The following is a 23416-nucleotide window of genomic DNA, read 5'->3' as shown; positions in this document are numbered from 1 at the left end:
ACTGTTGATGTGTCTTTCTATAATGTAGTTTCTACCAAAATGGTATCAGCGGAGAGAAGAGTATGCTGACCTTCTATTAAAGCATGGCCCTTTTGACTTACAGTCCAGCTGTGTGCATTCCTTTAATGCTGATGTGTTATTTTTGAAGTCTTATAAAGGTAATAATGAATCATAAATCAGTCTAGGAAGGACAGGCAGAGGATCTTCAAGTTCTTGTCTCCATACATATTCCATTAATTGCTATTTGTGTACCTGGAAGTTTGGCTCATGAGCCTTACCTCTCTTCTTCTTGCAGCCTATGGAAATTTAAAAAGGCATTGAAGGATCAACAGTTAGAAATAGGTTAAGAGGGAACTTGAGTGAGACAGAAGGGCACAGCTTGCAGCCTTTGCTGTTAATTCTTGCTTGTTTATCCTATAATTCTTAAAGCATTTTCTGTTTTACAATTTTAGACATAATTAGGGTTACTAGACTGAATGGATTTTTTTCCCCTGTGTTTTTCCCCTTCCTTTTTTTTTTTATTAATTCATATCTTCTTCCTTACCCATAGAATCATAGAACGGCTTGAGTTGGAAGGGACCATAAAGATCATCTGCTTCCAACCTCCCTGCCATAGACCAGGTTGCTCAAAGCCTCATGCAGCCTGCTTTTAAACATTTCCAGGGATGAGCTGTTCACAGCTTCTCTGGGCAACCCATTTCAGTGTCTCACCATCTTCATAGTGAAGACCTTCTTCCTAATTTGCAATCTAAATCTACTCTGTTGTAGTTTAAGGCCATTGCCCCTTGTCCTACTACTGCATGCCATGATAAAAAGTCCCTCTCCAACTTTCCTGTAGGCCCCCTTCAGGTACTTGAAGGCCACTATAAGGTCTCCCCCAAGCCTTCTTCAGGCTCAATAGACCCAAATCCCTCAGGCTGTCCTGGTAGGAGAGTTGCCTCAGCCCTCTGATCATTTTTGTGGCCCTCTTCTGGACCTTCTCCAACAGACGCATGTCTGTCTTGTGTTGCCAGCTCCAGAGCTGAGTGCAAGACACAGGTGGATACAAAAATACTTGTGTCTGATTTAAAATGCGATTTATCAACAGCTTCTTGCCATAAATAATGCCCTTGATGTCTGTTCTCAGCATTTACAATACGTTCACATCAATCAACAAGATACATCAGTGAAAAACAGTAGCAGTTCAGAAAAGGAAGGTGATGTCCTTCCAGTTTCTGTTTTGCACAACTGCGTCCTGATGGGAGATCTGAGATTGCTCAACAGGACACAAGGCTTAGAGGTCATATAGCAAAAATAATCTCTAGTCCTATACCCTAAAATGGACAGAAGTTAACACAGTTCCTTTTGGTAAAGGATGACTTTCTTGATGTATGCAACTCACCCCATTTGGCTGTCTAGCTTACAGATCTTGTCTTAGCAGCTTGGGTCTCCAGGTCTCCATCTGCTTTTTAGTTCAGTGAGAAAAATAAAAGGCAAACAATCCTCAACGCAGCAGCACAGCACCTTTGAAGTAAATCCTGCAATAGCTTCTGCTGCTGTGCAAGTGAAGAAAGAGGGTTTGGAGAGAGTTTAGTCTAGAATGAGCTCTTGGGACTCCAGGTGACTTGTAGTCCAAATGGCTGCTCCTTGCAAGAACTGCATTTTGGCATGATGATCGGTGTAAGCAGAAAGTGAGATCGCCTGACTGGCATCTTAGCAGAATCTTTTATCAGATGAGGTTAACCTTTGTGTGCTGGTTATGTCATTATTTCTACTAGGAGTGAATAAAATTAATATCATGGTGTGCATTTGTGTAGAGGAGATCACTCCTGGAATGTGGAATGTGTGTAGCATTAGCACTACCCGATACTGCATTCAGTCCTAACCCTTTCTCCTGCCCTCCCTTTTTCCTCTCTCCTACTTCAATATGGATCTTGAGAGATTTTTTTACAATGGATTCATGTCTCTGCCCCAGTTATGGAGAAACAGAATGCTTTGTCCTCAAGCACAGTGGAAGGAAATGGCAAGTGGCCGTTGCTCCTGTGTTAGCACAAGGCACAAGCATGGTGTGGTATATATGCAGAGGAAGCAGAAGCTTTGAGTAGAATCATTGATCTGGAATGCTGTCTGTGGAATACAGTGAGAGAGAATTCAAATTGCTCTTCTGCTTAAAAATACTTTTTTAAAGAATTGGATTTTTGAGAGTCCCCAAGAGCACTCCTTCCTACTATCAGGAAGAGCTCTTATAATAAGTGTTAAAGTATTTTTTGTAATTAAAAACTTAAACTCTTCCAAAAGTCTTAAAATGTATGCTGTAGGTATGAGGAATAGTCGAGTCAGGAGACAACAGCCAGGCACTGAAGTGAATTCTTCATTTCACTGAGGAGCACTGACTCATTCTGCTACGTATCCCTTTTGTAGCTGTGGTCCACTGGAGTCATATTAAGGGAAAAAAGATTATTTCACAGCTGAGTAGCTGAGGTCCTGAAGTGCAAGATATGATTGTAAACATTACATCATCATGGAACTGCCTGTTTAAAACTGAACTCTCTCTATCCCCAAATACAGCGAATTAAAATAGTTCCACTAGACTAAACAAGTGTAAAATAAAATACATGTATATGTATGGCTTGCATGTAGATCATATGTATTCACTAGTTAGTTTAAGTAAGCCAGGATGGCAAGACAGGTGCTATATATACATAGTCTTTCCTTTATGTATATGTATAAAAAAAGCATATGTTTCTTCCTGAAAGTCTAATTTAGGCAAACCCATCGGATTTACAAAAATAAATAGATCGTGAAGTGTTGTTTATATATTCCTGTAAGACGCAGTGCTCATCAGAATCATACAGATAAAGATTTAGGAATAAAAGAAATTGAAAGAATGGAAGGTATTATTAAGCTGTTACATGAATCAGTCACATAGTCACATTTCTATACTATATACAGTTCTCACTGTCCCATCTTACAGAGATAATAACAGAACTACCTAGGTGATAGAGAAGGGTGACAAGGAAGTTAGAAGATAAAAAGTTACATTGATAGGGACATAGTCTAGGATGGTTTTTTTGACAGGGAAATAGTTGTTATATGAGTGATATTAAGAAAATAATCAGGGAATGATAATTCACAGTTTTTCAAAACTGAGAAATGAAGGACATGCAATACAGTTGTCTGGTTGCAGATTTAAGAGGAATTAAGGGAGACTCTTTTTCTCACAAATGTAGTTGTGACACTAACAGACGTTGTGTAATGAGAAAGCCAGAAGTATAAACAGAAAGAGATCAATGAATTCACAGTAGTTGATAGATTCATCCATTTTTTTATATATGGGATAAATTTTTAATTCACTTTTAGAGTGGCTGTTTTGGGCTAAATAGGGTAGTATCACTGTTCTTATGTAAGGCAATGGAGCAAATTTACAGTTAGTGTAAGGGAGGAAGTGTTAATTGCCAGTGATAGCTAAATATTTCTTTTTAAAAAAATTAATAATAACATTCTTCTGGTAAAAATGTAAAGTGGACTCCATTTACTGAAAGAGATGGGTTTACACCACCGTATCCTTCCACAACAAAAATGAGGTTTGGCCTACTCTACAAGTTCCTGTAGTTTATTTCTTCTAGTAAATACATAATAACTTTTTATTTATGACCAGTGTAAAAGTCCTAATAAATGTTCTAGTGTAGATGCAATTTACTGTCTTCCACATTTGTACTGCCTGAGGAGGTAGTGGAGTCAGCATCACTGGAGGTGTTCAGGAGGAGACTTGATAGGGTGCTTGGTTGCATGGCTTAGTTGGTTGGGTGGTGTTGGATGCTAGGTTGGACACGATGATCTTGAAGGTCTCTTCCAACCTGGTTTGTTCTATTCTATTCTAAACACTGTTCCTGGTTGCATTAAAACAACCCCAGGTTGCATTTTAACAAGTAAAAGGTACTCTTTTTCTCTGGAGCTTTCTTTAGGGACTTGGCAAAGCAGATTATACTATTGAAGTGCTTCTTTAGCTGTGAAAATGTATGTGCATAATGGTTTCAGTTACTCTAAAGTGTGGTTTTTTTCTTAAAAATTGCTACCTCTTAATGTTATAATACAGAGTGCAAGACAGTGGTCTGATAGAGACTTGAATTAAATACAGTGAATGCACTGAAAGAACCTCAAAAATGTTGTCGTAGGGATTTTATGAATGAAAGTAGGTTTACAATGATCCTTTTAAAAATCATTTTATTGTGTAAACCAGATTAGTATAGCTGCATCACCAGACTTCCTAGTGTGAGGAAGATTTCAGGTGAAAATCCTGTTACAGAAATCTAGTGAAGCCACAGAAACCCTAGAATAGAATAGAATAGATGTAGACGCAGGTGCATGTAGATGTGTCCACTTCTACTTGTCTGTTACATACAAGCACTCCTTATCTGCCCTACGTATAATGAGAAAATATTATTTCAATATCTTTGAGATCTTTAGAAATTCTTGACAAAACTATTGTCTGTGACTTGATGTGCATTGTGAACATTGGAAAACTTTTGGAACTAGGGCTGATTATAGCTTGCATATAAAAATGGGGAGATAAACCTCAATCTGAGGTTGCTTACAGTCATACCTGAGTTTATTGTGTTTTGTAACATGGACCAATTTTTTGATCACTATAACTCTTTTCACCCACCCATGGGTTAAAGATAGGTCACTGGGTCTAGTTTGCCACTGAACTTTTCCACGTGAAGATTCCCGTCTCAGTTAGTTTTACTTTGTTTAGTATTTATAGCACAGAAGCATTACTTTCTCGCCATGATTTGCTGTGCTGCACATGAGAAGACAAATTTCACAATTAGTAACAGCGTTAGATCTGTTTGCCTTGGCCCTGAACAGTCCTCCTACCATTAATTTCTATCTGCAGTCTCTATGATTATTGCACTGGATTCTCTTTTCTGTGTTTGACACTGTTAAGTATCATTTAAGTGTGTTTATTTTAAGTCCTCTACACAAGACCTGTGGAAAAAGGCCTCACTCTAAATAGGAATCAGGGCCTGTATTTTTATTATTGTATAAAATTTACTGATGTTTATATGATGTCAATGCAAAGGAATGGTGCATAAATCCAGTTAAGTGTAGTTTAATATCTCTTTGTGTTTTTTAAGATTAATGCATCTATTTGGCTGATCTCCAAGGATAGATCCAGGCTGAGGCTGTCAAACAAATGGATTTTTAACACATTTCCGTGTAGCTATATCTAATTTGGATATAGTGGAAACTTCAAAATGCTGAAGTACAGCAGAAAAAAGACTGAAGACTAAGGTTGCACTAGCTTCAATAAATTTCTATAATTGATTATTTCTTCTGCCTGCCATTTGCAGAGAATATCTGTACTGTGATTTGTTGTGCATGATTAGGTGACCCTGTGGTGGGCTGCCACACCCCTTATCTAAGATGTCTGCAGTAGGAAGAACTTAGCTGTTTGCGATCCTTAATGATGCTTCTCGTGCATCCTTACAAATCACAAATCAATAAAAGAAACAACTTGGGCATGTGTTCCTTCACCAACCCATAGCAAAAGCAGTACTGTGGCACAGGGAGTACTGGTATAAAAGCACAGATGGTGTATGATTATGGCAGGAAAAAAGTGCATGTACCACATTTAATTTTATGAGACCAAGATTGCACAATTATGATTTTTTTTTTTTTTTTCTGTTCTGTGACTGTGGTTGCAAACAGGGATTTATTAACCTTCAGAGTATTGTAACTGTCAGATCATGGCATATGTGGTCCACCACGCTGTTTCCAAAAATTCAGTTTCAAAGTATATTAATATGTTAAGTGGATTGTGATGTTTGAGTTTTAAATAAAGTAAACAAACATGATGTAGCTGTTTGGAGGGGGCACCTTCCCTTGAAACAGGTACGAGGTTTAGCCTTAAAACCTGAATTTCCGAAGAACTCTGTGGGTTTCCTGTCATTTGTGGAATTAAAGACATCTGCAGAGGTTTAACATAATAAATTTATTTACTTTAAAAAATGTTCTGCATAATTCCTTTATTCCTCAGTGATTTTTTTTTACTGTTGCAAACTTTTGAAAGCGTATTTTGAGACTTAGTAGTCTTGCAGCTATTGGAAATATATATTTGCATCAAGATGGCAGTTCCAGTTTGAATTATACTCTCTTTTTTTTTTTTTCTTCCCCCTTCCATTTGTAATTTATTCTAGGTATTTATGTAAACTGTCAGACCAGGAGTTGCGACAGAGTGCAGCCCGGAACATGGCAGATTTAATGTGGAGCACAGTTAAAGAACCATTGGATACAGCCTTGTGTTTCGATAAAGAGAGTCTTGATCTTGCATTTAAATACTTTATGTCTCCAACTCTAACAATGAGATTGGCTGGGCTGAGTCAAATAACAGTAAGAACTTTTTAAAATATAAATCATATTTAGAAAAAATGTTTCTTTTTTTTTATGAATGAATTACAGTCTTGTTTGGGGGGCTTTTTAATGCGTGAAAAAAGCAGAATTATGGCTATAATTAGAAATTATAGGCATGATTGTGAATAGATGGCTATGTTCTGCAGCATATGGAACTGTAACGTTTTTCCTGAACAGTTTGCGTGCTAAACACGTTGGACACGATGATCTTGAAGGCCTCTTCCAACCTGGTCCTGTCCTATTCTATTCTATTCTATTCTATTCTATTCTATTCTATTCTATTCTATTCTATTCTATTCTATTCTATTCTATTCTATTCTATTCTATTCTATTCTATTCTATTCTAATGTTTTGTGACAGTAATGTTGAAATTGAGTCCCTTGACGTGGCTATATTTGTTGTTTACAAGGGCTTTCAATCTGTTGTCACTTTTACCTTTACAGTGTCTTGACTCTACTGTAATTAGTTGCTGCTTTGTATTGTACATACCTTTCTTGTTTCTTTAATATTAGTCTGTTTCTTAAGAGAGCGTTTCTGTGTTAATTAGTAGATGACTGAATTGAAGAGATTAATATATGTAGCATCAGATAAAAAGATTAAAACCAAAAAAACCCCACCCTTCTTTTTTCCATTAAACGCTCCACATTTCTCAAGTCAAGATACATCTTTTGTCTGTCATTACTTCTTACATGTGTTATAGCCAGATTGTACAGATCAGAAATGACCATTTTTATTCATCTCAGTATTTTCAATGTTTTGTTTCTTCTGACACTCCTATATTTAAGATTTATAGCTCATATTGTCATGTTTGCCTTAACCACGAAATAGTGAATCATTACAAGGTATGTACTAGAACAGACAAACATAGCTCTTTACAAGTTTTGTAGTGTTTTATGAACGCGCTTGACTTTGTCTGTTCTGGCTGATTACATGGTATCACATAGTATGACTCTCCTCATTGCTGTCCATCAGTAAATACAAGTTTCTTAAAGTTTGATTTTTCTTCTCCCTGTATTTCCATATAAAAGTACTCATAATTGTTTTAATAAATTATTTAAGGTAACCTGTCAGATTATTGGTGGTTCTAAACAAAAGTAAATAATTTATGGAGGTATGTGACCCACTCAGTCATTTTGGTGTTTGGTTGTTTTGGTTTTGGTGTTGTTTTTTTTAAATAAGTCTATGAACTACATCAAATGTTATTCTAAGTGTAACTGCATTTATCAGACTTGAATGTGTTGGGCATTCAGTTTTACATTTATGTGAATGAAAACATAATGCATTTCATCCAGTACAGATGTTAAATCAAGATACAGAGAAAGTTAACTTTGGGAAGAAATAGTGACATTACTTGATTAAATCTTAGCTGAAAATGTAACATATATTTATATTCATGTTTTCATTGCTATGTGCTTTATAAAGTTAGAGATGTCTTATAATATCTGATACATTTTAAAATATGGCCATTAACTGGGCATAAAAATAACTTTCTGGGTTTTATTCTGCACAATTTTGGAAAAAATTCCTTTTCATTATTGTTGATTCTAAAGTGTATTTCCAGTGTTTGCATAGTTCCAATTGCATTATATTTTTATTTCTCTAAGTACTGTCCTTTGGGTTTATGCAATTGTCCTTGTTCAACTTCTAATATATGTCTTTTTGTATATCCTTACCAAAGGAAAGTCTGAAAATACGAATGCATCAGTTTACTTTTTCAGGCATATAGTTAATTTGAAGGTGTATGAAATGGCATAATTTTAAGATTGATAAATATGACTGTAAAAATGAGATTTTTCACTAACAGGCATATATTACCAGAAGCAAAATTTCCACAGTAATTTTAGCTTAAAGCAAGTTGGTTTCAACTTTTGAAAAAAAGGAGTATCATTAATAAGTTATTGAGACTTTATTTTATACAAACAGTCTCCAAAACTGCTCTGGAACACTGAGATGTTTTATTCTTCATATTGAAATCATAGGAAATTTTCCGTTCTTTGGTTTTCTTTTTAAAGATCTTATCGTGATATCCTTGGAAGGATCTTTTTTGCTTGACCTTTTGAGTCTGAGAAGCATTTTGTTTTAATTTTGTGTGACTTGTCTAGAAGGACTTGTAACTGCCAGCTTTATGCAATTTGAATGTGAAATCTGAACTGCAGTTCAGAGATATGTTGGCTACTGAAGTTTTCTGCTCTCTTCGCAAACAAAGATGTGATGTAGTTCAATTCCATTAGTATTTTCACACATCCTTCTCTATTACAGATGACTGCTTTTTTGAAGTTTCTTTTTGCTAAAAGTGAAGTCTGTGATGACTCAATTTTTCCAAATTAATTTCACTGAAATGTTTTTCCCAACCAACACAATTTCAGCTTCCCGTTTATATTCAGGACTTCAGAACTACAGTATCTGTTTTTCATTCCTGGACTTTAATTTGTCAGAAATTGAGCATTTCTTAATTTCATTTTGCAAACAGACATGAAGATTCAAAGAAAATTTGTGAAATTATGTGCAATATAGTTTAAAGTATATATACTTTATTTCAAAGAAAATTTTCTTCTGAAAATTCATATAGGTAGTTTGCTCAGATGCAGATTCTAATTTAAACTCACGAGATCAAGAGTACAATAGATTGATGAAATAATTTCTGTAGCTTGCCTAATTGTTTCTAGTGGAAGATAAACATATGTTTGTTCTCAGCATATAGACAGAATTCTTTGACCAAAAATATCAGTGAATTTGAACAGATGTATCTCTCCTAACAGGGAGGTGTTGATTTGCGTCTGCCAAGAGACTTTTTTTTCCCCTGACAGCTAACATGACCAGTCCTAAAATTAAACCTTTCAGTTTCATGGAACTTCTTGAGACTCATAAGAGTACATGCTGCATGGCGTACAGGGATTATGCTTCCTTGAAGAGTAACATATACATAATGTGTAATATAATCTGACTAAAGTTATTATTTACAAATAAAGGTCAAAGACAGACGCATGAAAGTTAATTTTAGCAAAGTGGAAGCATGTCTGGTTGAATATGAAGTTGGAAATACCTACAGAAAAGAACAGCAAAATGTATACCAAGCTGTACCTGAAGCTTTACTTTTGCTGTTGGTTGTTCATCTGATTTAATCTCTCAGTCATCAGTTCGGGTGGTTCAGCTCCAAAATACCCTTTTCTCTCTACTTATCCCTCATAAATAGGACTCTCTGCTTTCCTGTCATACATTTACAGATGAACTTAAGCATATGAAAAGTATCATGCATCACTGATCTAGTCATCCTTCGTTTTTCAGTTTTTCAACCCATTTTTTGCTTTGTACTGTGCATTAGTAACATTGTTGGGTTTCCTGAACAAATTTAGTGCAAAACTCAAACAGTGCATATTTATTCTTCTTGCACGGGGTTTGCATGTAGTAATTTTCATTGCTTTTGAGCAATGTTTTGTCTTGATACAAGACTAGTTAGGGAGATGATTTTTGTTCTCGCTTCCTTTGCTGAAGACTTTACACCTTTGTAGGACTTCATAACAAAAACATTTGTGTGTTACATTAATCAAATATCAGGTCACAGACATCTTTAATTTCTTAAAATGTTTCAAATATGCTAATAAATATGTATTTTTTTCTCTGTGATATTTCTTAGTAATGAAACAAGAATGAAATGTTAGGACATGAGTGAGAATAAGGTGGTAAAACACTATCCTGTGTGTAACTCATTTTGCACTGTTGTGTCAGAATTCTAAGACTTTTGTTAAAATTATTGTAAAATTTGAAAATTCCAACAAGAAAGAACACTTTTTGTCAAAATTCCTTTGGATAAGGATTTGGTATGGGAAATTCAGATCCTGGATTCCCCCCCTTTTTTGTTTTGGTAACACTTCAAAGTTGTATTTTTATTCCAATACTTATCACAGAAGAAAATCTCAAATCTAAAAATTCATTGAAGCATTGCATTGTATCAAATGATGAATAAGCAGATGGCACCACTGTGTGCCTTTACAGGTCATTGACCGACTTGCCAGCTTATAGAGTTGAATTGAATTGAATTGAATTGAATTGAATTGAATTGAAATATACCAGGTTGGAAAAGACCTTCGAGATCATCGAGCCTAGCCTATCATCCAGTACCATCTAATCAACTAAACCATGGTACCAAGTGCCTCATCCAGTCTCTTCTTAAAGACTTCCAGTGATGGTGACTCCACCACCTCCCTGGGTAGCCCATTCCAATGGTCAATCGCTTTTTCTATGAAGAACTTCTTCCTAACATCCAGCCTAAACCTCCCCTGGCACAGCTTGAGACTGTGTCCTCTTGTTCTGGTGCTGATTGCCTGGGAGAAGAGACCAACCCCCACCTGGCTACAACCTCCCTTCAGGTAGCTGTAGACAGCAATGAGGTCTACCCTGAGCCTCCACGCTAAGAAACCCCAGCTCCCTCAGCCTCTCCTCATAGGGCTTGTGCTCCAAACCCCTCACCAGCTTTGTTGCCCTTCTCTGGACACATTCCAGCAACTCAACATCTTTCCTAAACTGAGAGGCCCAGATCTGGACACAGGACTCAAACCTAACCAGTGGCCTAACCAGTGCTGAGTACAGGGGCAGAATGACTTCCTTGCTCCTGCTGGCCACACTATTTCTGATGCAGGCCAGGATGCCATTGGCCTTCTTGGCCACCTGGGCACACTGCTGGCTCATGTTCAGCCTACTATCGACCAATACCCCCCAGGTCCCTTTCTGCCTGGCCACTCTCCAGCCACTCTGACCCCAGCCTGTAGCACTGCATGAGGTTGTTGTGGCTAATGTGTAGAACCTGACACTTAGATGTATTAAATCTCATGCCCTTGGACTGTGCCCATCTGTCCAGCCTGTCAAGGTCCATCTGAAGAGCCCTTCTACCCTCTAACAGATCAAGACCTGCCCCCAGCTTGATGTCATCTGCAAATTTACTGATGATGGACTCAATCCCCTCATCCAGATCATCAATAAAGATATTGAACAGGATGGGGCCCAATACTGATCCCTGAGGGACACCACTAGCGACTGGCTGCCAGCTGGACATGGCACCATGCACCACGACTCTCTGGGCTTGGCCCGCCATCCAGTTCTTAACCCAGCACAGAGTGCTGCTGTCCAAGTCACGAGCTGACAGCTTGGTCAGGAGTTTGCTTTGGGGAATGGTATCAAAGACCTTGCTGAAGTCCAGGTAGACTACATCCACAGCCTTCCTCACATCCACCAGGTGGGTCACCTGATCATGGAAGGAGATCAGGTTGGTCAGGCAGGACCTGCCCTTCCTAAATCTATGCTGGCTCGGCCTGATCCATTGGCCATCCTTTAAGTGCTGTGTGATTGCACTCAGGATGACCTGTTTCATAATTTTGCCTGGCACTGTGGTCAGGCTGACAGCCCTGTAATTTTCTGGTTCCTCCTTCCGGCCCTTCTTGTGGATCCAGTCATCAGGGACCTCTCCAGTGAGCCAGGACTGTTGAAAAATGATGGAGAGTGGCTTGGCCAGCTCATCTGCCAGCTCTCTCAGCACCCTAGGATGGATCCCATCTGGTCCCATCGACTTGGGTCACAAGTCTTCAAAAACTTCCCAGGTCAAACTGGTCATAAGAGTTTTTTCATGAAGTTCTGTTCACATTCCACTCCTAAATATGTTTCACTTGTATTTGTGAAAAACCTGTCTATTAATAATTGTGTAATCAGGCTGACTTCAAATGCATGTTTTCAGTTTTGTTCAAAAACTTTTTTTTCCCTATGAAAATTGACAAGATTAGGCATAAGAGATGTTTGTGTAAAGACTGCAGGTATTAGCTGTTACCTGAATTACAGAGTGCATGTACCAGATTAAATACTTCAACAAAGTTGCACAATAAGTTTAATTTTAATTTCAAACATTCACATTACTGTGTCTTTAATTCTCTTGAAAACAAGGTGACAAATGTGTCATACATAATAATAAGTTTTTTTGCAAAACACTGTGTACATGTAAAGAACTGGATACAGAGCCACCTCTTTATCTGGAAAGCTGAGGAAAAGGGTGGATATGGCATGTAAGCATTTAACAAGCTTTTTTTTTTAATCTCCTCTGGGATTTTTTGAATTTATTAATTCAGACACCTTTGAAAGCTTCATTTAATATAAAAATATATAGTTTTCCTTCTCCACTATTGTAGTTTCAGCGCTGATAATGTGACAAGAAATCTTTACTTTTGTAGTAAATGTTACGAGTAATGGGCAAACTCATCCTAAAATATCCATTGCTAGAGTATGTGTTTCATTTCTCGCAAAAAACAATGTGAAAAGTGACTGTTGCACACTTTGTTTTGATTTCAGGAGTGGATATAGCTTGGTAACATCATTCAGTTGCTTTACTGAAAGAAAGGTTTACTAAAAAGGAAAACTGATCCCTCTCGCCTGCTAAAATGCCTGTTTACATTTTTGCAAAGCTATGTATTTAAAAACCTTTCAAAGTACCAGAAAGTTTTGTTTGCTGCCACTAATGCTATTTTTAAATATAAGAAAACTAGCTCACAAAATGTTTAGATACAATTTTAACTTTTTTCTTCCTTTTTCTAACTGTAGAACCAACTTCATACCTTCAATGATGTGTGTAATAATGAGTCATTAGTTTCAGACACAGAAACGTAAGTAGGAACATTATTATGAATACTTATAAGTGTGCTATAAGTTCTTCTGTATTGTCATTATGAATGATACACAGTGGGGAGTTGTGATAATCTGAGGCATTTATTAGAAATACTCTAATCAGTGGTTTAATAAATGGTTTTCAGTAGTAACTAAATGTTTCTGGATTTGTTTTACTGTCTTGAAAGATAGAGCCAAGGTAACCTTTAGAAAAATGTAGATACTGAATACATACAATGGGCTGTTATCTCCATTGTGATATATAGTAAGAACCACCTAACTGATACCCAAGTAGTATTTTTGCTACTTTCTTATTTCTTACTTGTCTTTCCATCACCAAATCTCCCAACCTTGTTGCTAGTTTTCCACCAAGTCTGTGAAGGTATGCTACTTACTGTTTTTCTTCAAAGTCCTTGTTGGTATAATTCAGGTGTGTTTAACAGTTCTAAAGGGAATTCCTGTAACAGGAAGATTCATGTGTGGTATCATATTCCAGTTAGGAAATGTATTGATTTTTGTAGTAACTCTGAACTTACAATCTTAGAACTGTCTAGAATTTAGACAAAAGTATATCTTAATTAGGTGAAATAACTTTCTTTTGAAATAATAGGCAAAAATAAGTAAAATCTAGGATTTCAGTTGTGTATCCTCTTTATGTTTATCTTGGAGTGTGACCTACTCTTTGCATTTCTCTTGGGGGTTGTCTCCATGTGTGCATCTATCTCACTACAAACACGCTCTCCACCATCTTTTGCTTGTTAATGAGAAACCTGTTAAAGCACCAGTTAACTGTTTTTTTTTCTCTGGGTTTTATTTTAATACCTGCTTATTGAAGGTCAAGACCACAGTACTGTAGATTTCATATAAATAACATCTTGAGTATTTGGAGTAAAATGTATGGTAACAGGTTATTATTTTAAAAATAAAAGAATCAGAACCTAGGGCAGTTTTGCTTCCATCAAGATGAGAAAATACCTTGAGAATACAAAACAAATAACCAGTTGTGATCAGCTTTTTCTTGTCCTCTGGCAGTAAATCAATACATGAACATGAATTCATGCTTTTATTTCAAAGTAGATTTTGATACATTATGTCAGATCATCAAGAATTTTCATCATGTATGGCTCAAATTTCATACTACAATCTGACGAAACCTGAGTGTCATGTCCTTAGGTTCATGTATGTTTTAAATAAACCCTCACATGGAATTACACATTGATTAGTTTAATATGATACTAATGTAATATATGCTCATATATCAATATTATTTCTATATTTTGTATCCTGGGAGAGGTGTTGAGTTTTATTCAAATCCTCCAGTTCCATAGCAGTAGAAGGAGCATAACATGCTGAATCTGAGGTGTCATGCTTGGCTGAGATGTTTTCAAAGTTGTCCTGCCAGTTTATGGTGTACTGTTACACTGGAACTGCCCAGTCTGCTTTTTCTGTTCCTTCTCCTCCCTCCTTCATGTTGAAAATCTGAAATTGAGGTGTTTTGGGTTATTTTATCTTCTGAAACATGTGGTTGCAATAGTTTTTAACTACTAGTAACTAACTGAGGAACATTTACAAGAAGTTATTCTACCAGTTAAACCTGATAAAAAGCTGTTTGATTTTCTGTCTCAAAATGAAAAAAGGAAAATTCTTGACAGGGAAAAAGAGAAGGGTGCCTATATTTCCCTGTAGAAAAGCAGATGTACTATGCAGGAACATCAGAGTTATTTTAAACCTGAAGGAAATTGTCAAATTCTCATTTGGGATATTACTTTCTTGGCAAGGGCATCTGTAAACAGCCTGTCATTTGAAAGGAATGCAGCATGAACAGAAGACCTTCTTTTCCACTTCTGTAACATGTGGGGCTTTTTTATTCTGAATTCCAGTCATTCTGGAGTTTTACCTGAAACATTTGGTACAGTTCTGTATCGGGTATTGCTGTTCATCTTCAGATATCTTTTGAATTCACTGATTTCTTGCTGTGAATAATCAGAAAATGCTGGGGCAGAAAATGGGGGGGATGTCTTACTTCTACACTTTGTTCAGTACAAAGCTACCCTCTCATTAGAGAATCTGTTCATGAGGAATTTTTGGATGAGAAGGCACTTAAGGAGTTGGCAGTGATTGAATGAGCAGTAAAAGGAAAGCTTTTCATTCCTAGTTTCTTTCCTCAGTGCAGAAAGCAAGTCTAAGATTTATTTTGTACCTTTGCAGCCTCTGCAGATATGTCAAAGGAAGATGGTTTGCATTATATCTGGTCATCCCCATTATGTGTTTTGACTTTTCCAGATGCGTTTGGAACTGTCAACCTTTGGGATTTCTCCTTCTGTATCTTGATAAGGTGGGTTTGCGGGAGGTATCTTCTTTTACAAAAAGAGCTATCAGGTTAGCCTTGCTCTTCCCTTTTGTTTGGAAGTATCATCAGGATTTTTTAGCAGATAGTTTGCAATGGTAGCTTCCCACCTTTATCTGCATGGTTGCAAATTTTTTCACGGTGTAGGAGAAGCTAAAGTATCTTCTGTCAAGAAAAACATTGGTTTTCACAATTTTCGCTTCAAAGCACCAGACAGCTTAAGACAGAGAAGTCTGTTTTCTAGCTGTAAGTATTTGTATGTCTTTTTACATTTAGTTTACCTGACTGTCTTCTCTAGGGTTGAGCATTTGTGGTGACAAAGTATATGTATCATATAGATAGGTGCAATGTCTCAGTGGCTCAACTTCGTAATATTCCTCAGAGATACATTGTTATTTTAGCATTCCTTGCTTTTAAGATAGAATCAGATTCTTGGCAATCTAAGGTACTGAAGAGTACAAAATCTATTGAAGCTAAAAATAACAAGACTGAACAGAAGAGTCTTCCAAGTCTTTGAACAGTGATTCCTAAAACTATTTTGCTGATGTTACTTAGTGGAAATATGGTCATGCCTTTCAGGGAGGGAAAGATTTGTTGTGTGCGTGCTGTTTGGACAAGAGGCAAAAGTGGTGGTTTTTCTCCTAAATGAGGACACTGTCAGCTTGTGGAAATAACATATATAAAGGAGTATTTTGTTTTTGTTCTTCTCTTGGAAGGCTGCCAAGCATTAGAGTGTCAGGGTTGAGGTTGATCCTGAGATGACCTACTGCTTCATTTAAAAACTTGATTGCTCTCATTTAAAAAGCTTCCTGCAGAGTAATTTCAGGTTGTCCGAAACTCTTTTCACCTCTAACAGGAAGATCTGGACTATTTCTTCTTTTTTCTCTCTTTTCTTTTATTTCTTGAGATACTACACTGCAAGTTTGGTATTACTTTTCCCCTTCACGACTGTTTTCTTAGCTTTTGCTTTCTCAGTTATTGTCTAGGCTCACCAACGGAATTTGTGGCAGTGTCATTTAAATCCTTCCCTTCTCTTTACTTCATGTTACACAAATATTTTCAGATTTCCCCTGAAAAAAACACTAGCAATTTTTTTCCTTCAGCTGACTAATGTTTCTTTCTAGCGGCATACACCTTTCTAGTGGTATTCAAAGATTAATAAATATATTCAGGATTATGTCAGAGTGGCGGTTTTAGAGCATCAAATAAGAAAATGTGTGCTCATATGCAAAAACAGGTGCTCAAGTGTGTGTTTAGGCAGGTGCCTGCTATATCCTCTTTGCATTTCTGATCCTAAAGAGTTGAGATCAGAGTTTTCCATCTGTTGTTATGCTGTGGGTCCTAATTCAGTGATTTTGTCAGTAAAAGTCAGTCTTCATTCTTGCAAGCTGCTTGTTACATTTCTACATATTTTCTTTTAAGGTTTCAATTACATTTTTCAGTGATGTTAACTTGCTGTCATATTTCATCCTGTACTGAGCTGATGTGTGTTTGTGCCTGTGTGATGAATTCTGTTGGGAATTGACTGGTTGGATAAAGAAGTTTTTCTTTGGGAGTGTTACTTTGCTTTGGGATTTGTTCCTGGATCTGGGTCATCATGTGGCTTTCACATATTGCACCATAGCCTTAGATTAAAATGCTTCTAGAAGTTTAACCCAGTCCTCTTACTGAGAGGCATTCTTTGACCTATCAGGAAGATGTGTAAACAATAGCTTTCTTCTGGATAGTTTTATTTACAATAACGAATCAAATTCAAGCTCCAGTATCCACTTTTCATAGCACCATTCACAAACATCAGGTTATATCACAAACTACATAGCTTCTACTCTTCCCTGCAATCTCATGGAATGCCTGGGGAAACTAACATCGAAAGTGCTTGACTTCAATTTCTTGGAAGTAAACCAGTTATTTTTGACAGGCACGAACTCTCAGTGAATTAAACTGCAAGTTTAGGGGTAAACTGATTAAGTCTGGAGATCATACAGCCCAATGTGTGTGTAGATTTCCAGCGTGAGAAAGATTTAGAGATAACTAAAGTAGCTGCTGCCTTTACTTTTTCTGTCTCTTCTGCTCCTTCATCCATGACACAGACTCATAGAATGTGTCAGGTTCTTTAAATGACTTTTCCTCTTGTTATCCCAGTTACTAACTCTGTGAAAAGTACATAATATATGTTATTACCAAGGTGAATGTTCTTACTATTAAGGCCTACATGACTTAGCTATCAAATCTGTAAAAAACATTCTTTGTACTGCTGCCTTCATATTAGAAGGAAAAGCATTATCTATACTTTGATCATAATGCATGCTTTTCACTCCCACTGTTCCCTTCATTGCAAAGGAAATCATTTTTTTTTTTTAAAGAACTTTTGGAAGAACTGCATTGAAAAGAAAATTTAAGCATATTTTAAGTTTAAATTGAGTTGTTGTGAAGCTGCCTGAATTTGTAGTGGTATCATATAGGAATAGTCATAGAATAATTTGCAAATAGCTCTATGAAAAACTACTTTTGAATTATGAAAAATGCATTCTATATGAAAAAAATCAACACAGTTAGAAATTTTAATGAAAGTGCATTGAAAAATATTGAAAATTACACTTAATAAAAAGCTATCCAAGACTGCCCTGATTATTTGGGGCAGCTCAGAACTCAGTGCATTTGTATGAACTTGAGTGTATCTGAAATTTCCTACGGCTATATGGCTTTTGATAACCATTTAAGTAAAAATGGGATGAGTGACAATACACAAACTTAAATTGTACAATAATTTATCCACATGAGAATTTATTTATATGAAGTTCTGGAATCACGTGAGAATTAAGATGTTCACTCTGTTAGAAAGTCAGGAAAATTAGCAAGGAGCTGGAAAACCAAAAAGGGAAATAAACTTACTGTGTAATGGAAGTGCTCCAGAAATAAGTCATATATCCTTCACTTACACTGAAATTGGTTTTCTTTGGAGAATCCTTGGATCTGCTATCATAAATGTATTTATTAGAAATCAGAGAACAAAATACTTACTGATGGTAGTAAGTTTATCATCTTAAAAGGTAGTATATTTAGTGACTGCTGTGCCCTCAGCAAAAACTTTCTGGGAGGAGCAGTGCTCTCTGGGAAACACAGAGACTACATTCTGCCTTTCACAAGGATCCTCTTGATTTTGGTCATCCTCAGCAAATACATATCAAATGAATGTTTACCTTCAGAAATATGTGATGTCATTTTATCCCAGTTGAGCTCACCAGTAGGATAAAGAGGTTTTTACCTCTGAGAATGTATCTAGTAAACAAGGCATTCCTTCAAAAGAATAATGCGTTATATCTCAGTAAAAGAAATGGTGCAGACTAGAGATAGAGAGCTGACATAATCATGTAATAAAATATGATGGAATGCACTCTGTAAGAGAGGTTTTGTTCTTCCCTTTGGAGTAGCTAAAAAGGAACATAGGACTCTGGATACAATATCTAATGGATGTTGTGCTCCTAGCAGAAGTATTTGGGTTTAAAAGCCCCTGAGCAGTGTATGTGCTTTCATATTAACAATTCCCAGTGAATCTAGCAGTGTTTATCTGGGATTCATTCTGAAAGCTACAGGTTTGAAAAAATCATATCCAAGAAGAAATTAAGTGATCGTGGAACAAAATAGCCTCTATTGACTTATGACTCAGGTTTTAGGGCTTTTACCTTTTATGGAGGACCATAAGCGATGATTTCTTTCATAACCAGAAGTGAATCCATTCACATCTCTTTCATCTAGTGGGTGTTTGTTCACTCATGTGATCAGATCTCTCTTACCTTTTATGTGTGAAAAATGCAAACTATGAGGCTTTCTGCTTTTATTTTGGTCATGGAAGATGAGCATTTCTGCTCACAGCAAGGGGAAGCAACGTGAAGCCCTAAGGAGGGTGTGTGAGCAGGCTGTAAGTTCAAGAAACTTCTTTGCAGGCGGCATTCAATTTTCAGACTGTGGATTAGGTACTTGTGATAGTGTATTAGGTACTGTGTAATATGAAAATACAAACTGTGACGCAGAATGGAAAGTATCACAGTCTCTTGAGCTATATGGTCACTTGGGCTTGTCAGCATGGATGCAGGTGGGCAAGAATGTTGTTTAGAGCCATGTCAGTTCCTTAAGGAGACACGTAACATACATTTAAATTAATATTCAGTGCCTTTAGTTGTAAAATCTGCAACATTGCATGTGTAAAGGCCTTCAGATTTGTTAGAAAACCTAGCCCTGAGTGACTGTAACATGCATGCTCTAAAGTTTGCTTTGGGATGGTATTGGATTTTAGTTTTGTTTTGAAATGAGGCTGTAGGCAGTTAAGTAGATCTGCATTTTGTGGAACAGATCTGGCTTAGCATTTTCATCCATCTTTGAGCAGATACCCTGTGAAACTAACTTTGCAATATATGAAATAATTTATTATTAAGACATTGTTGGTAAACTGTGTACCTTGCAAGTCAGTTACTACCTAAATGTTAGAGAATGTGATCTTTTTTGAACAATATAAGAATATTTGATTCCTCATTTTCTAGAATTAGAATAGAAAAGGACTGTATAGGAATGGTGTTGAGTAATAGGAACTTTGTTCCTTGAGTTCATCCATAGGCATCAGGCAATTTAAAACTATTGAAGAACTGGCAACATGTCTTGGAAAAGTGAATCCTTTTTGGAAAGTCTACAAAGGCAATCTCTTTTTACCAGAAGCATCTTACTTTCCTATAAGGGATGATAAAAGATTGGCAATCCTGGAATTTTAATAGTGACCATAAAAGTGACATGGATGGCAGTGGTAAAAATAAGTCTTCCTGTAGTCCTCTAAGACACCCCCTCCTTCATATCTTCTTCTCCTTATGAAACAGAGTGCTTTTATTCTAGGGCCGTTTCAACTACAGTCTGTGCTTTTAATATAGTGATGTCTTAATTGCTTCCGGTGCCATAATCTGGGTAAAAAAATGCTTGCTTGAAAGGAAGGAATAGGAAGGAGTTTATGCACTGATTTCCAGACAGGGCAGTCCTTTCTGGAAATTCAACTTTTATTTTGCAAAATTCAGTTTCCATGATGAATGTTTGCATATGGATTGACAGTGGGTATATTTCCCTGTTATTATGGACGAAATAATGTCAGAATTTTGAAGCATCTGTGTGCTGTATGTGAGAACAGGATTTTAAAGCTGCATCAGTTGGTATTCAAAAGAAACTAAAAATATTGCAGTAGCTTTCTTTAAAAAATAATTTCTATCGCTCCCAGTTTTAGCTATGTTTGTGAACTCAGTGGTCCTGGAATTTCATTCTGGATTTGGGTTAAATAGCAGCATACATCAAAATGTTGCCTGTGTGGTCTTTGAAAGCAGTCTATGTGTGGTCTGTAGAGCTCTATTAACTAATAACATTGGTAGAGTTGGCGGTTACAGGTTAATAATCCAAAGGGGAGAATGGGCAATGTTGATATGTGACGTAAGTCTTCTAGGTAAAGAAAAAAACATGGAAATAATTTGCTTACTACCTGAATTGAATGAATGTTGAGTATGCTTTGTGTTCAAAAAAGCTTTGGTATGCTTACTACAGTTGCAGATCTTAGTTTGAAAGATGTACTGTGCTAAGGAAGAGCACAGAGCATATACCATAGGCAGATAATTTTACCTGTTTCCACTGTTCTTTCATCCCTAGGTCAATTGCAAAAGAGCTTGCAGACTGGCTAATCAGCAACAACGTAGTTGAGCACATTTTTGGACCAAATTTACATATTGAGGTTTGTCTTAATAATATTATTATTTTTAATACAAAACTGGAGCAAGTAACTTCTTGTTCTAGTAAATATTTCCTCAATATGTTCTCACTTTACAGATCATCAAACAGTGCCAAGTGATTCTGAATTTTCTTGCAGCTGAAGGGCGACTTAGTACGCAACATATAGACTGTATATGGGCTGCTGCACAGGTATGTATGGAATGTTTATAGTTTCAGGGGTGATTACAGAAAAAACAAACCAGTGAATGGCAAGTGGATTTTGGAGTGTATTCATAAAGTTGAGTTTCTTACTTGTCTATGTGTTTCGATGATCAACATTTTTTTAGGTAACTGCCACAGTTACTGGCTTTTCATTAAATGCAAGAATTCATCTAGGCTATTTTTATACAAGAAAAAAATGAAGTTGTATAGCAAAGACTGTTTCCACTGAGAATGGGGATAAAGATTTGTGGGGTACATGTCATATCCGCACCATTGTGCTAAACTGCTTTGCTCCTGTGTAATGTAGCTTCCATTTCTGTTACTCCTGATAGGGACAGTCAGGTGAAAATTGTGACAGTGAAGTTTACAGCTGTGCTACAGTGCTGATGTTAATAATCTGTAGAAAGCCCTGAGAGGCCTTTATGAACCAACCGAAAAAAACCCACACACACCAAAATCAAACCAAACCACCAACCAAAAAACCAGAAAAACCCTTTGAGGTTTCAGTATGAAGGTCAGAGAAATAAAATTGATCTTTTTGAATAGATATAGGGAACATAATTTTACACAGATTATAATATGAAGGGGTATTGTGTGTGTGTTTTCATATTTCTCTACAATTTGTTTCAGTCAAATACTACTGTAGACACATTCTGAAACCTCTGTAGTCCATTGTCATTATAACATGTAGCTGGTGTAGTAAGAAATACTCATTATAACAGCATTCACTCTAATATGTTCCAACAATTTTCTCTATCAGAATATAATTAATAATTGCTTACTTCACATTTTTAAAGTGATATTTTACTTGATGTAATACTAAAATACACATACAGCAACTCACACTAGTGCATTTTTTCTATCTTTTATACTATTTTAAGAACTTAATATATTTCCATGGATGTGATAATCCTTTTATAGTTCACATGTTCATTTTCAAGATATGTATGTTTGGTATCAGAATTAAGTATATCATAATTACTTCATTTGAAAGGTTTAAACTTCTGATACTGTTTAAAAGGCTGACACATTTAGATTAAAAGAAGGCCTTAAAGAATGTATTTTCCACTTTTTATACTACTTTTTGACAGAAATATATCTTCTCTGAGTCAAGGCAGGTATCTCAAGATGTGTAATGCATCCTTGCATAGAACCCATATAATTTAATTCCAGTATGAATCCTGTGAAGGATGGCCTTTACCCCATAAGCTGCTGACAAAAGTATTTTATATGGCAGGAAGGAAAAATAAAATAAGTAAAGAATGAGGAAAAATAATCTTTTGAGGTGCATATTTGTTTTTTTCTGGAAGCTTTCTTTAACCATTATTACTATTTTTTTATTATCAGCATCCTTGCAAACATAACAAAACCCTTTGAGTGACTATGAAAAGCAGCATTTAATCGAAGAGGAAACATTTAGGAGCAGTGTCACCTTAATGTGTAAATAGAGTAGTGAGCTAAACACATTGTCACATTTTTTGACATCCATTACTGCAAGGAAAAAAAAACCAACTTAAATAACACACAATTCACTCAGTCTGTTTGCTCAATCTCGTATTAGTCTGCAATGTCTTTATTTGTATATACAGCTGCTAATAAGATAATCATTGCAAGTGTTATTTACCTCAGGATTTAGCATCTACGTTAATATTTTATAAGTTATATTTAAGTTAAAATACAAAATAATGTTCCAATTCTTCTTTTCACCAAGTCTGTTAGAACTGGAAGTAAGGAAGGTATTGTTACTTTGACACAGTATACAGTATATAAATTAAGTTCAGGCAAAATTGCAAGTCTAGTGTATCTTGGAATTATTGAACAAGTGCTTCCTGAGGATTTGTGCAAAGATACTGTTTAATTGCTGCAATTTTACCAATCTTTGAATTATTTTTTTTTGTTTAGAGTTCATTTTGCTTCCTGTTACCTTCTCTCTTTGTACTTTGTAGCTAAAGCATTGCAGTCGTTACATACATGACTTGTTTCCTTCTTTGATCAAAAACTTGGACCCTGTCCCACTTAGACATCTTCTTAACCTAGTCTCAACTCTTCATCCAAGTGCTCACACTGAACAGGTAAAGG

At 36.2% G+C, this 23416-nt stretch overlaps 1 protein-coding gene across 6 annotated transcripts in view; it reads left to right on the top strand.

The window, feature by feature from the left end:
- USP34 (ubiquitin specific peptidase 34) overlaps window positions 1-23416 on the top strand; it is a 133252-nt gene that overhangs the window by 34201 nt on the left and 75635 nt on the right. For 5 of the 6 annotated variants that reach the window (XM_054180072.1, XM_054180071.1, XM_054180073.1 and 2 more), the window contains exons 7-11: window positions 6180-6372; window positions 12973-13034; window positions 21056-21137; window positions 21233-21325; window positions 23284-23409. In XM_054180072.1, coding sequence (XP_054036047.1) covers window positions 6180-6372; window positions 12973-13034; window positions 21056-21137; window positions 21233-21325; window positions 23284-23409 — 556 coding nt within the window. The remainder of the gene's footprint in view (window positions 1-6179; window positions 6373-12972; window positions 13035-21055; window positions 21138-21232; window positions 21326-23283; window positions 23410-23416) is intronic. The other variant, XM_054180076.1, reaches the window with a different exon arrangement.

Source organism: Dryobates pubescens, chromosome 3 (assembly GCF_014839835.1).
Source record: "Dryobates pubescens isolate bDryPub1 chromosome 3, bDryPub1.pri, whole genome shotgun sequence".
Taxonomy (NCBI): domain Eukaryota; kingdom Metazoa; phylum Chordata; class Aves; order Piciformes; family Picidae; genus Dryobates; species Dryobates pubescens.
This window is presented reverse-complemented; position numbering and strand designations above follow the sequence as displayed.